This window comes from Bos javanicus, chromosome 22 (genome assembly GCF_032452875.1).
Source record: "Bos javanicus breed banteng chromosome 22, ARS-OSU_banteng_1.0, whole genome shotgun sequence".
In the NCBI taxonomy this organism is placed as follows: domain Eukaryota; kingdom Metazoa; phylum Chordata; class Mammalia; order Artiodactyla; family Bovidae; genus Bos; species Bos javanicus.
The window spans coordinates 56,290,696-56,306,561 of NC_083889.1; the positions used below are offsets into that span (position 1 = coordinate 56,290,696).

At 43.1% G+C, this 15,866-nt stretch overlaps 1 protein-coding gene across 3 annotated transcripts in view; it reads right to left on the reverse strand.

Moving 5' to 3' along the window:
• Positions 1-15,866, reverse strand: part of LOC133235534 (histone H1.8) — a 37,023-nt gene that overhangs the window by 4,318 nt on the left and 16,839 nt on the right. For all 3 annotated transcript variants that reach the window (XM_061397143.1, XM_061397144.1, XM_061397142.1), the window contains exon 2: positions 235-494. In XM_061397143.1, coding sequence (XP_061253127.1) covers positions 235-494 — 260 coding nt within the window. The remainder of the gene's footprint in view (positions 1-234; positions 495-15,866) is intronic.

A 15,866-nucleotide genomic window follows, 5' to 3' on the forward strand; every position in this document is an offset into this window, starting at 1 on the left:
CCAGAGCTCGGGAAGAAAGAGCTGGAGCTGGAGTTCAAGCCTGGGGCCAAGCTCGCCACACCCCGGGACCACCTGGCACCTCCCCCCCCCACCTGGCACCTCCCCCCCCCACCCCCCACCACCTGGCACCTCCCCCCCCCACCCCCCACCCCCCGGCACCTCCCCCCCCCCCCCCACCACCTGGCACCCCCCCCCCACCACCTGGCACCTCCCCCCCCCCTCCCCGGCACTCACTTTGAAGCTGCCGGTGGCCCCCTTGGCCTTGGAGTTCACGGGCCTGATGAGCAGGCCGCGGTGCAGGCCCGTGGCCAGGGCCTGCTTCAGCAGGTGGTTGAGCCGGAGGGCGTCCACCGTCGGGTACTTCTGCAGGATGTAGACCTTGATGGCTGCCACCGAGGTGCCCCGGCGCCGCTCCCCGGCCTGCAGTGCCTCCAGCACCATGCGCAGCACCGGAGGGTGGCGGCGCGGCGCCCGGACGGCGCCCCGGGCCAGGCCTGCGGGCGGGGGTGGGGGGCAGCAGGACGTCACCCAGGGCCCAGACCGCTGCGGGAGGCGGGCGGGGGGCAGGACATCACCCAGGGCCCGGACTGCTGCACGGGGCGGGGGGCAGCAGGACTTCACCCAGGGCCCAGACCGCCCCCAGGCCCCCAGCTGACAAACGTGCCCAGGGAAGCACCAGCTGGGTGCTGGCCAGTCCCTGTGGCCGGTGGGCAAGCAGCCCAGGGACTCACGTATGCATTCCCCCAGCCCCACCCACCCCTGATCTTGACCAGCCACAGTCTCCCGGAGCCCACCGTGGGGCTGGGCACACAACAGCCCTCCAAGAAGGCTTATTAAGAAACGTTAAAGGGTCCTTTTAGTAAACAACACTGGGATCCCCTCCCTGGTGACCCAGGGTTAAGAGGCCACCTGCCAGTGCAGGGGACACAGGTTCGGCCTCTGTTCTGGGCAGTAAGATGCCACGCGCCCCGGGGCCTCAGCGCTGCGTCCACAACTACGGAAGCCCGTGTCCCAGAGCCTGTGCCCGCGTCAGGAAGCCGCAGCAATGAGGAGCTCACACGCTGTAACCAAGACCCAGTGCGCCAAAATAACTCAAAAAAACAAGGCCAGTTGTCTAGATCTAACATTTTACAGGAAATGCAAGGGCCACATGAAATCAGTAAAACCCAGATATGAGGAACTCTCCAGGACACGTGATCCAGTGCCTCCTACAAATAAGCAAGGAGGAAAAATAAATGTGGGAAAGGCCCCAAAAAGGAAAGATCCTACGAGACCCTTCAACCAGAGGCAAACGTAGGGGCCTTGCTCAGACTCAGAGTATGATCTGAACAATCTGACTGGGGGCAGAAAAGGCAACTAGACACATGTGGACACTGGGATATTTGAAAGCAAGAGAGTTCCAGAAAAACATCCATTTCTGCTTTATTGACTATGCCAAAGCCTTTGACTGTGTGGATCACAATAAACTGGAAAATTCTGAAAGAGATGGGAATACCAGACCACCTGACCTGCCTCTTGAGAAACCTATATACAGGTCAGGAAGCAACAGTTAGAACTGGACATGGAACAACAGTTAGAACTGGACATGGAACAGACTGGTTCCAAATAGGAAAAGGAGTACATCAAGGCTGTATATTGTCACCCTGCTTATTTAACTTCTATGCAGAGTACATCATGAGAAATGCTGGGCTGGAGGAAGCACAAGCTGGAACCAAGATTGCCAGGAGAAATATCAATAATCTCAGATGACACCACCCTTATGGCAGAAAGTGAAAAGGAACTAAAAAGCCTCTTGATGAAAGTGAAAGTGGAGAGTGAAAAAGTTGGCTTAAAGCTCAACATTCAGAAAATGAAGATCATGCCATCTGGTCCCCTCACTTCATGGGAAATAGATGGGGAAACAGTGGAAACAGTGTCAGACTTTATTTTTTTGGGCTCCAAAATCACTGCAGATGGTGACTGCAGCCATGAAATTAAAAGACGCTTACTCCTTGGAGGGAAAGTTATGACTAACTTAGATAGCATATTCAAAAGCAGAGACATTACTTTGCCAACAAAGGTCCGTCTAGTCAAGGCTATGGTTTTTCCAGTGGTCATGTATGAATGTGAGAGTTGGACTGCGAAGAAGGCTGAGCACCGAAGAATTGATGCTTTTGAACTGTGGTGTTGGAGAAGACTCTTGAGACTCCCTTGGACTGCAAGGAGATCCAACCAGTCCATTCTGAAGGAGATCAGCCCTGGGATCTCTTTGGAAGGAATGATGCTAAAGCTGAAACTCCAGTACTTTGGCCACCTGATATGAAGAGTTGACTCATTGGAAAAAGACTCTGATGCTGGGAGGGACTGGGAGCAGGAGGAGAAGGGGACGACAGAGGATGAGACGGCTGGATGGCATCACCGACTCAATGGACGTGACTTTGAGTGAACTCCGGGAGTTGGTGATGGTCAGGGAGGCCTGGCATGCTGTGATTCATGGGGTCGCAAAGGGTCGGACACACCTGAGCGACTGGACTGAACTGAAGGATGATATTGCTTCCGGTGTGCTGATGGCAGTGCAATTATTTTAAGAGATTCTCATCTTTTAGAGATAAATACCGAACAGTTTACAGATGAAATGATAAGCGTAGCACTTACTCTGAAATAACGCAGTGGTGGAACAAGGGTAACCACGAGCTGTTAGCTGCTGAAGTTGACTGATGGGTGCATGGGGCTGTGGGGGCAGGGCTGGCACCATACCATCAGCCTGCTTTTGTGTCCTTTTGAAAGCTTTCATCATAACAAGAAAAGAATTTCACTCTTGGGTATATACCCAGGAGAAAATAAAATATATGTCCACACAAAAATATACGTACAGATGTTCATAGAAGCATTATTTTTGGTTTAGTCACTAAGTCGAGTCCGACTCTTATGGCCCCATGGACTCCTCTGTTCATGGGATTTCCCAGGCAAGGATACTGGAGAGGGGTGCCCCTCCAGGGGATCTTCCTGACTCAGGGATCGAACCTGCATCTCCCGCTTTGTCTCCTGATTTGCAGGTGGATTCTCTATGGACTGAGCCACCAGGGAAGCTCCTTACATTATTTATAATAGTTCAAAAGCAGAAGCAACCCCAAAGTGCATAAACAGGTGAATGGATAAACAAGACTCAGTACAGCCAGAACGTCACACAGCCAACAGGAGGAATGAGGAACTCCCTTGAAAAGATGAGGCAGAGTGAAAGAAGTTAGTCACAAAAAAGTCACATGTTGTATAATGTAGCTGATATGAAATGTCAGGAACGGGCAAGTCGGAGCCAAAAAGTAGACTCGTGGTTGCTAGGGGCTGGGAGGCGGGTGGAGATGGTGAGTGACTACCACTGGGTACAGGTTTTTATTTAGAGGAGACAAAAACATTCTAACATTCGCAGTAGAGACGGGCCACAACTGTGAATGTGCTAAAAGCCACCGCACACTTTAAGTGGGCGAACTGCATGCTCTGTGATTTACTGAGATATCCCAATAAGCTGCTATTTTTAAATTGTTGCAAAAAAGAGTAGGGTCCAGGTGAGGAGGGAGACAGTGTTAGAAGCTGTCAGTCACCATAAAGCACAGAAAAGTGGTTTAAATATGAAACCTAATTTAAACATGGTGATTAGAAATGTTGATTTCTAACCAATATCTAAAAACTGAAGACTCAGAAAAGGAATCAAGTAGCTAATATTAATACACATATATGAAGGCAGATGTGCTCAGTCGCTCAACTGTGTCTGATTCTTTGCAATTCCAAGGACTGTAGCCCACCAGGCCCCTCTGTCCAAGAAATTCTCCAGGCAAAAATACTGGAGTGGGTTGCAATTTCCTTCTCCAGGGGATCGTCCTGACCCAGGGATCAAACCAGCATCTCCTAGGACTCCTGCACTGCAGGCAGATTCTTTACCACTGAGCCACCAGGGAAGCCCATATATATATATCTATCTCACATATTAAAATGGAAAAATAGAACTTTGTACATATACAGATTGCTGTATCAAAATCTCATGGGAACTATTAATACAAAACAAAAAACTACAATAGATACACACATACAAAAGAAAAAGTCACCCAAACACAACAAGAGGGGGCTTCCCTGGTGGCTCAGTGGTCAAGAATCCACCCGCCAAGGCAGGACACATAGGTTTGATTGCTGGGACGTGAAAATCCCACATGCTGTGAGGCAACTAAGCCCGTGCATGACAAGTACTGAACCCATCACCCTAAAGCCTGTGCTCCACAGTGAGAGCAGCCACTCTAGTGAGGAGTCCAGACCCCACAGCTAGAGAGTGGCCCCACTCAGCACAACTGGAGACAGCCCTCACACAGCAGTGAAGACCCAGTGTAGGTAAAAACAAACAAAAGAACAAAAACCCACAACACTAGTCATCAAACCACAAGAGATAAAAGAGGGAAGAAAGAAGACCAACAACAAAAAATCCAAACAATAAAGAAAACAGCAACAGGAATACAGATATCAATAATTACTTTAATGTAAATGGATTAAGTGCTCCAACTAAAGACACAGGCTGGCTGAATGGATATAAAAACAATATCCACTTTATAAGCTGGTCTATAAGAAACACACTTCAGATCTAGGGACACATATAGACTGAAAGTGAGGGAATGGAAAAAGATACTCCATGCAGATGGAAATCAAAAGAAAGCTGGAGGAGCTATCCTCTTATCAGACAAAATACATGTTAAAATAAAGACTGTTGCAAGAGACAAGGAAGGACACAACATAATGATCAAGGGATCAATTCCAAAAGAAGATATAACAATTGTAAATAACAGACTGGTTCCAAATAGGAAAAGGAGTTCGTCAAGGCTGTATATGGTCACCCTACTTATTTCACTTATATGCAGAGTACATCATGAGAAACGCTGGACTGGAAGAAACACAAGCTGGAATCAAGATTGTCGGGAGAAATATCAATAACCTCAGATATGCAGATGACACCACCCTTATGGCAGAAAGTGAAGAAGAACTCAAAAGCCTCTTGATGAAAGTGAAAGTGGAGAGTGAAAAAGTTGGCTTAAAGCTCAACATTCAGAAAACAAAGATCATGGCATCCAGTCCCACCACTTCATGGGAAATAGATGGGGAAACAGTGTCAGACTTTATTTTGGGGGGCTCCAAAATCACTGCAGATGATGACTGCAGCCATGAAATTAAAAGACACTTACTCCTTGGAAGGAAAGTTATGACCAACCTAGATAGCATATTCAAAAGCAGAGACATTACTTTGCCAACAAAGGTCCGTCTAATCAAGGCTATGGTTTTTCCTGTGGTCATGTATGGATGTGAGAGTTGGACTGTGAAGAAGGCTGAGCGCCGAGGAATTGATGTTTTTGAACTGTGGTGTTGGAGAAGACTCTTGAGACTCCCTTGGACTGCAAGGAGATCCAACCAGTCCATTCTGAAGGAGATCAGCCCTGGGATTTCTTTGGAATGAATGATGCTAAAGCTGAAACTCCAGTACTTTGGCCACCTGACGCGAAGAGTTGACTCATTGGAAAAGACCCTGATGCTGGGAGGGATTGGGGGCAGGAGGAGAAGGGGACGACAGAGGATGAGATAGCTGGATGGCATCACTGACTCAATGGACGTGAGTCTCAGTGAACTCTGGGAGTTGGTGATGGACAGGGAGGCCTGGCGTGCTGCGATTCATGGGGTCGCGAAGAGTCGGACACGACTGAGCGACTCATCTGATCTGATCTGATGCACCCAACTTAGGAGCACCTCAGTACACACGTCAAACACCCATAAAAGAGGAAATTGACAGTAACACAATGATAGCAGGGGAAATGAACACCCCACTCACACCAATGAATATATGATCCCGACAGAAAATTAAGGAAACACAAGCCTGAAAAGACACAAGAGACCAGATAGACTTAATTGATATTATAGGACATTCCATCCGAAAGCAACAGAATACACTTTCTTCTGAAATGCACATGGAACATTCTCCAGGATAGATTGTGTCTTGGGTCACAAATCAGTTCAGTTCAGTTCAGTCGCTCAGTCGTGTCTGACTCTTCACGACCCCATGAATCGCAGCACGCCAGGCCTCCCTGTCCATCACCAACTGCCGGAGTTCACTCAGACTCACGTCCATCGAGTCAGTGATGCCATCCAGCCATCTCATCCTCTGTCGTCCCCTTCTCCTCCTGCCCCCAATCCCTCCCAGCATCAGAGTCTTTTCCAATGAGTCAACTCTTCACATCAGGTGGCCAAAGTACTGGAGTTTCAGCTTCAGCATCATTCCCTCCAAAGAAATCCCAGAGCTGATCTCCTTCAAAATGGACTGGTTGGATCTCCTTGCAGTCCAAGGGACTCTCAGGAGTCTTCTCCAACACCACAGTTCAAAAGCATCAATTCTTTGGCACTCATCCTTCTTCACAGTTCAACTCTCACATCCATACATGACCACAGGAAAAACCATAGCCTTGACTAGACGGACCTTTGTTGGCAAAGTAATGTCTCTGCTTTTGAATATGCTATCTAGGTTGGTCATAACTTTCCTTCCAAGGAGTAAGCGTCTTTTAATTTCATGGCTGCAGTCACCATCTGCAGTGATTTTGGAGCCCCCCAAAATAAAGTCTGACACTGTTTCCACTGTTTCCCCATCTATTTCCCATGAAGTGATGGGACCGGATACCATGATCTTCGTTTTCTGAATGTTGAGCTTTAAGCCAACTTTTTCACTCTCCACTTTCACTTTCATCCAGAGGCTTTTTAGTTCCTCTTCACTTTCTGCCTTGGTAAATTTTAAAAAAACTGAAATTGTATCAAGCATCTTTTCCAATCACAACACTATGAGATTAGAAATTACATTAAAAAAAAAAAAAGCAAAAAACCACACAGAAGCTAAACAATGCACCAGTAAATAACCAACAGATCACTGAAGAAATCAAAGAGGAAAGAAAAAATACATTAAAACAAATCACAGTGCAAACACAGCAACACAAAATCTACCCCCCAAAACCTGTGGGATGTAGCAAAAGCAGTTCTAAAAGGGTATATAAGGCACTTTAATCCTAGCTCAAGAAACAAGAAACTCTCACATAAACAACCTAACCCTGCCGATTCATGTTGAGGTTTGACAGAAAACAACAAAATTCTGTAAAGCAATTATCCTTCAATTAAAAAATAAATTAAAAAAAAAACAACCTAACCTTATACCTAAAGCAACTAGAGAAAGAAGAAACAAAACGCAAAGTTAGTGGAAGGAAAGAAATCATAAAAATTGGAGCAGAAATAAATGAAATGGGAATGAAGACAATAGCAAAAAAAATCAATGAAACTAAAAGCTGGTTCTTTGAAAAGATAATTGAAATTGGTAAACTTTCACAGAGACTCATCAAGAAAAAAAAGGGGAGAGGACTCAAATCAATAAAACTAGAAATGAAAAAGGAGAAATGACAACTGACACTGTAGAAACACAAAGGCTCATAAGACATTACTACAAGCAACTCTAAGGTGATAAATTGGACAACCAGGAGAAATGCACAAATCCTAAGAAAGGTACAACCTTCCAAGACTGAACTTGCAAGAAACAGAAGATATCAACAGACCCATTGCAAGTCATGAAGTTGAAACTGTAATGTAAAATCTTTCAACAAACAAAAGTCCAGAACCAGATGGCTGTGGATTTGATCAAACATCTAGAGAAGAGTTAACACCTATTCTTCTGAAACTCTTACAAAAATATGTGGAAGAAGGAACACTCACAAACTCATTCTATGAGGTCACCATTACCCCAATTCCAAAATCAGCCAAAGACACCACAATAAAAGAAAATGACAAGCCAATATCACTGATGAACACAGACATAAAAATCCTCAACAAATACTAGCAAACTGAATCCAACAACACATTACATGATCATAAACCATAATCAGGTGAGATTTCATACAATGATGCAAGGATTCTTCAATATCCACAAACCAACCAGTGTGATACATCACATTAATAAATTGAAGAATAAAAACATGATAATATCAATAGACACAAAACACTTTCACAAAATTCAAAACACCCATTTATGATAAAAAAAAAAAAAAACTTTAGAAAGTAGGCATAGAGGAAACTTACCTCAACATAATAAAAGCCATAAATGACAAAACCCACAGAACACGTCATTTTCAATGGTGAAAACCTAAAAGCATTTTCTCTAAGATCAAGATAAGGAAGCTGACTCTAAACACTATTCAACATAATTTTGGAAGTCCTAGCTACAGCAATTACAGAAGAAGAATAGATAAAAGAAACTCAAATTGGAAAAGTAAAACTTTCATTGTTTGCAGATGACAGATACTATACATAGAAAATTCTAAAGATGCCCCCAGAAAACTATCAGAGCTCAATGAAATTGGTCCTGTTGCAGGATACAAAATGAATACCCAGAAATCTCTTGCATTCTTGTATGCTAACAATGAAAGATCAGAAAGAGAAATTAAGAAACCAATCCCATTGACCATTGAAACAAAAAGAATAAAATAGCAAGAAAAAAAAAAAAAAACTACCTAAGGAGGAAAAAGACACACTTTTGGAAAACTCTAAGACGACACTGATAAAAGAAATCAAACATGACACAAACAAATAGATACACCACATTCTTGGGTTAGAAGAACCAATACTGTAGAAACGACAACACTGCCCAAAGCAATCTACAGATTCAGTGCAATCCCTATCAAATTTCCAATGGCATTTTTCACAGAATTAGAACAAAACAATTTATAATTTGTATTAAAAAAAAAAGAAAGAAATAGAGCTGGAGGAATCAAGCTCCCTGATTTTAGACTATACTATAGGGCTACAGCAATCAAGACAGTATATTCAGTTCAGTTCAGTCACTCAGTTGTGTTCGACTCTTTGCGACCCCATGAATCGCAGCACACCAGGCCTCCCTGTCCATCACCAACTCCTGGAGTTCACTCAGACTCACGTCCATCGAGTATGTGGTATGGCACAAAAGGAGAAATATAGATTAATGAAACAGAATAGAAAACCCAGAAATAAACCCATGCACCTACGGTCACCTAATTTATGACAAATGTGGCAAGAATATACAATGGAGAAAAGGCAGTCTCTTCAACAAGTGGTGCTGGGAAAACTAGACCGCTACATGAAAAAGAATATTAGAACACCCCCTAACACTATATGCAAATTAAAGTCAAGATGGATTATAAGGCCAAAAACTACAAAACTCTTAGAGGAAAACACAGGCAGAACACTATGTGACATAAATCACAGCAAGATCTTTTTTGACGGAATATTACTCAGCCATAAAAAGGAATGAAATTGGGTTATTTGTAAAGACGTGGATGGAGCCAGGGACTGTCATAGAGTGAAGTCAGAGAAAAACAAATACCATATATTAACACATGTGTGGAGTCTGAAAAAATTTTGTACAGAGGATCTTATTTACAAAGCAGAAACAGAGACACTGACATAAAGAACAAATGTATGGATACCAAGGGGGTAGCGGGGAATGGGATGAATCGGGAGAGTGTAGAGAACCTACTGCATAGCGCAAGGAACTTCACTCAACACTCTGTGATGACCTAAATGAGAAGAAAATCCAAAGAAGATACACACACACACACACACACACACCCCTGATTCACTTTACTGTACAGTAGAACAGTAACATTCTAAACATTCTAACATTCTAACACAACATTCTAAAGCAACTATACGCTAATAAATTTTTTTAAATAAAAATAAATAAATGGGGCTTAATTAAACTTAAAAGCTGTTTCACAGCAAAGGAAACCATAAACAAAACAAAAAGACAACCCTGAGAATCAGAGAAAATATCTACAAATGAAGCAACTGACAAGGGATTAAACTCCAAAATATACAAACAGCTCATGCAGCTCCATATCAAAAAAACAATCCAATAAAAAAATGGATAGAAGACCTAAATAGACATTTCCCCAAAGAAGACATATAGATGATCAAGCAGCACATGAAAATACGCTCAACTTCACTAATCATTAGAGAAATGCAAATCAAAACTACGACATATTACTTCAAACTGGTCAGAATGGCTATTATAAAAAAAAATCTACAAACAATAAATGCTGGAGAGGGTACACTGTTGGTGGGAATGTAAACTGTTACAGCCAGTACGGAAAACAGCATGGAGGTTCCTTAAAAAATTAAAAATAGAACTACCATATAATCCAGGGATCCCACTACCGGGCATACACCATGAAAAAAAACCTTAATTCAAAAAGACACACGCACTGCGATGTTTACTGCAGTATTCTTGATAATAGCCAAGGCTTCCCTGATAGTTCTGATAGGAAAGAATCCACCTGCAAGGCAGGAGACCTGGGTTCTATCCCTTAGTTGGGAAGATCCACTGGAGAAGGGATAGGCTACCCACTCCAGCATTCTTGGGCTTCCCTAATGGCTCAGTTGGTTTAAAAAAAAAAAAAATCCACCTGCAATGAGGGAGACCTGGGTTCGAACCCTGGGTTGGGAATATCCCCTGGAGAAGTGAACAGCTACCCACTTCAGTATTCTGGCCTGGAGAATTCCATGAACTAACTATACAGTTTATGGGGTTGCAAAGAGTCAGACATGACTGAGCAACTTTCACTTTCACTTTGGGCTTCCCTGGTGGCTCAGACGATAAAGAGTCCGCCAGCAGTGTGGGAAACTTGGGTTCGATCCCTGGGTCCGGAAGATCCTCTGGAGAAGGAAATGGCAACCCACTCCAGCATCCTTGCCTGGAAAAATTTCATGGATGAGGAGCTTGGCAGGCTACAGTCCATGGAGTCGCAAATAGTCAGACACGACTGAGCGACTTCATTTTCTTCTTTACCATAGCCAGGACATGGAAGGAACTTAAATATACATTGACACATGAATGGATGAATATCTGGTATGTGTGTATACACACACACAATGAAATATCACTCAGCCATAAAAGGCAATGAAATTGAGTCATTTGTAAATAAATGAACGGAGCCAGAGACTGTCATAGTGAAGTTAGTCAAAAAGAGAAAAACAAGTATTGTGTCTTAATGCATATGTGTGGAGTCTGGGAAAGCGGTACAGATGAACCTATGTGCAGGGCAGGAACAGAGACACAGACGTATGGATGTACGGACCTGGGGGTGGGGGAGGGAAGTGGGAAGAACTGGGAGGTTGGGTTTGCCATATATACACTACTCTATGTAAAACAGATAGCTAGCGGGGACCTGCTGGATAGCACAGGGAGCTCAGCTCAGTGCTCTGTGGTGACCTCCAGGGGTGGGGTGGGTGAAGGGAGGTGACATCTGTATACATACAGCTGATTCACTTTGTTGTACAATAAAACTAGCAACATTGTAAAGCAACTATACCCCAACTTTAAAAGGAGAGCAAGCTGGGGTAGCAATACTCACGTCAGACAAAATAGATATTAAAATAAAGAGTGCTGTAAGAGACAAGGAAGGACACTATGTAATGATCAAGGGCTCAATCCAAGAAGAAGTATATATGCATCTAACACAGGAGCCCCTCAGTGTGCTGTGCTCAGTTGCTCAGTCGTGTCACACTCTTTGCAACCCCATGGACTGTAGCCTGCCAGGCACCTCTGACCATGGCAAGAATACTGGAGTGGGTTGCCATGCCCTCCTCCAGGGGATCTTCCCTGCCCAGGGAGAGCAACCAGGTCTCCTGCATTGCCGACGGATTCTTTACCAGCTGAGCCACCAGGGAAGCCCAAGAATACTGGAGTGGGTAGCCTATCCCTTCTCCAGGGGATCTTCCCTACCCAGGAATCGAACCAGAGTCTCCTGCATTGCGGATGGATTCTTTACCAGCTGAGTTACCAGGGAACAAGGAAAATGCTAATAGCCATAAAAGGGGACATTGACAATAACACAGTAATAGCAGGGGACTTTAACACCCCACTGACCCCCGTGGGCAGAACATTCGGGCAGGAAATAAATAAGGGAACATAAGCCTTAAATGACACAGTAGACCAGATAGAGTCAATTGATATTTTAGGGCATTCCATCCAAAAGCAGCAGAATACACCTTCTCCCAAATCCACATGGAACATTCACTAGGACGGATCACATCTTGGGTCACAGATCAAGTCTTGGTACGTTCTGAAAAGCTGAAATCGTATCAAGTATGTTTTCATAGCACTATGAGATAAATCAATTATAGGGGGAAAAACTGTAAAAAAACACAAACACATGGAGATTAAACAATGTTACTTAACAACCAATGAATCACTGAAGAAATCAAAAGAGGAAATAAAATACCTAGAGACAAATCACAATGAAAACAGAACAATCTTAACGCAAAAGCAGCTCTAAGAAGCAATTTACAGCATTAGAATCTTATCTCCAGAAACAGGAAAACTCTCAAATAAACAACATGACCTCATACCTAAAGGAACTAGAGAAAGAAGAGACAAATACCAAAGTTAGTAGGAGTGACGAGAATAGCAAAAAAAAAAAAAAAAATAAGAATGAAACTGAAAGCTGGTTCTTTGAGAAGATAAATAAAATTTATAAACTTTTAGAGAGACTCATCAAGAAAAAAAGAAAACAGATTCACATCAGTAAAATTAGAAATGAAAGAAGAGAAATTTCCAACTGACACCGCAGAAATGCAAGGCTCATAAGAGATTACTACAAGCAACTACACGACAATAAATTGGACAACCTGGAAGAAATGCACAAATCCTTGGAAAGGTACAAGCTTCCAAGACTGAACCCAGAAGAAATAGAAGATATAAACAGACCAGTTACAAGTCGTGACATCGAAACTGTAATTAAGAATCTTCCAACAAACAAATGTCCAGGACCAGGTGGCTTCACAGGTGAATTTGATCAAACATTTAGAGAAGTGATGTGAAAGTCACTCAGTTGTGTCTGACTCTTTGCAGCCCCACGGACTATATAGTCCATGGAATTCTCCAGGCCAGGATACTGGAATGGGTAGCCTTTCCCTTCTCCAAGGGATCTTCCCAACCCAGGGATTGAACCCAGGTCTCCTGCATTGCTGGCAGATTCTTTACCAGCTGAGCCACCAGGAAAGCCCAAGAATATTGGAGTGGGTAGCCTATCCCTTCTCCAGCGGATCTTCCCGGCCCAGGAATCAAACTGGGGTATCCTGCATTGCAGGCAGATTCTTTAGCAGCTGAGCTAACAGGGAAGCCCATCAATCAAACATGTAGAGAAAAGTTAACACCTATTCTTCTGAAACACTTCCAAAAAACTTGGGAGGAAGAACATTCCCAAATTCATTCTCTGAGGCTACCATCATCTTGATTCCAAACCCTGACAAAGATATCACAAAAAAAGAAAATTGCAAGCCAATATCGCTGATGAACACAGACACGAAAATCCTCAACAAATACTAGCAAACTGAATCCAACAACACATTAAATGATCATACACCATGATCAAGTGGGCTTTATCCCAGTGTTACAAGGATTCATCAATATCCACAAGTCAACCAGTGTGACATACCACATTAACAAATTGAAGAATAAAAACCATATAATCATCTCAATAGATGCAAAAAACTCTTGACAAAATTCAAAACACTCATTTAGGATGAAAACTTTAGAAAGGAGGCATAGAGGAAACCTACCTCAACCTAATAAAGGCCACATATGACAAACCCACAGACAATGTCATTCTCAACGGTGAAAACCCGAAAGCATTTCCTCTAAAATCAGGAACAGGACAAGGAAGCTCACTCTTGTCACTATTATTCAACATAGTTTTGAAGTTCTAGCCACAGCAATCAGAGAAGAAAAAGAGATAAAAGGAATCCTACTTGGAAAAGTAAAACTGTACTGTTTGCAGATGACATGATACTATACATAATGCTCCTTGGAAGGAAAACTATGACAAATTTAGACAGTGTTATTAAAAAGCAGAGACATCATTTTGCTGAAAAAGGTCCATATAGGCAAAGCTATGATTTTTCCAGTAGTCATGTATGGACAGATGTGAGAGCTGGACCATAAAGAAGGCTGAGCATCAAAGAATGGATGCTTTCAAATTGTGATATTGGAGAAGACTCTTAAGAGTCCCTTGGACTGTAAGATCAAATCAGTCATTCCTAGAGGAAATCAACCCTGAATATTCCTTGGAAGGACTGATGCTGAAGCTGAAGCTCCAAGACTTTGGCTACCAGAATTAGGACAAAAAATGTATATAATTTGTATTAAAAAAAAATGGAGCTGGAGGAATCAAGCTCCCTGACTTTAGACTATACTACAGGCTACAGTAATCAAGACAGTATGGTATGGCACAAAAACAGAAATATAGATCAATTGAACAAAATAGAAAACCCAGAAATAACCCCACCCACCTACAGTCACCTCATCTATGACAAAAGAAGCAAGACTATACAGTGGAGAAAAGGTAGTCTCTTCAATAAGTGCTGCTGGGAAAACTGGACAGCTACATGAAAAAGAATGAAATTAGAACACTTCCTAACGCCACACACAAAAATAAACTCAAAATGGATTAAAGTCCTAAATGTTAAGGCCAGAAACTATAAAACTCTTAGAGGAAAACAGGCAAAACACTCTCTGACATAAATCACAGCAAGATCTTTTTTGACCCACATCCTAGAAAATATAAATCAACAAATGGGACTTAATTATACTGAAAAACTTTTGCACAGCAAAGGAAACCATAAACAACTTGAAAAGACAACCCTCAGAATGAGAGAAAATATTTACAAACAAACCAAGTGACCGAGGATTAGTCTCCAAAACACACCAACAGTTCATGCAGCTCAGTATCAAAAAATCAAACATCAAAAAATGGATGGAAGACCTAAACAGACATTTTTCCAATGAAGACACAAGATAGCCAACACATGCCTAAAAAGATGCTCAACATCATTAACCATTAGAGAAATGCAGACCAAAACTACAATGAGATATCACCTCCCACCAGCCAGAACGGCCATGATCACAAAATCTATGAACAATGATGAACGCTGCTGGGGGTGTGGAGAAAAGGGAAGCCTCTCGCACTGTTGGTGGGAACGTAAATTGATACAGCCACTAAGAAGAACAGTAAGGAGGCTCCTTAAAAGCTGAAGATGGAACTACTATGTGGCCCAGCAATCTCACTACTTGGCATATACGGTGAAAAAACATAATTCACAAAGACACATGCACCCCAGCGTTCACTGCAGCATTATTTACAATAGCCAGGACATGAAAAGAACCTAGACGTCCGTCGTCAGATGAATGGATGAAGATATGGGTGTGTGTGCGCGTGTGTGTGTACACACACACACTGGAATATTACTCAGCCATAAAAAGGAATGAAATTGGGTTATTGCTGGATGGAACCAGAGACCATCAGAGTGAAGTAAGTTAGAGAAAAACAAGCATTGTATATTAATGCATCTACGTGGAATCTAGAAAAGTGGTCTAGATGAACCTGTTTGATGGGCAGCAGCAGACACAGATGCAGAGAATGGGCACGTGTTCGTGGGGGTGGGGAGGGGAGCGGGGTGAATGGGGAGGCTGTGTGAAACAAACGCCTAGGAGGACCCTGCTGCGCAGCACAGGCTGCTCGGCTCAGTGCTCTGCAGTCACCCAGACGGGTGGGGGGCAGAGGGAGGCCATGTGCGTGCACACACCTGATCGTTTCGTTGTACAGCAGAACCTAACGACACTGCTAAACAACTATACCCCAATTTAAAAAGAAAGAAAGAAAGCTGGGGTAGCAATACTCATATAAGAGAAAACAGATCTTAAAGATTGCTACAAGAGACAAGGAAGGACACTACATAATGATCAAGGGATTCATCCAAGAAGAAGATAGAACAATCGTAAATATGTATGCACCCAACAC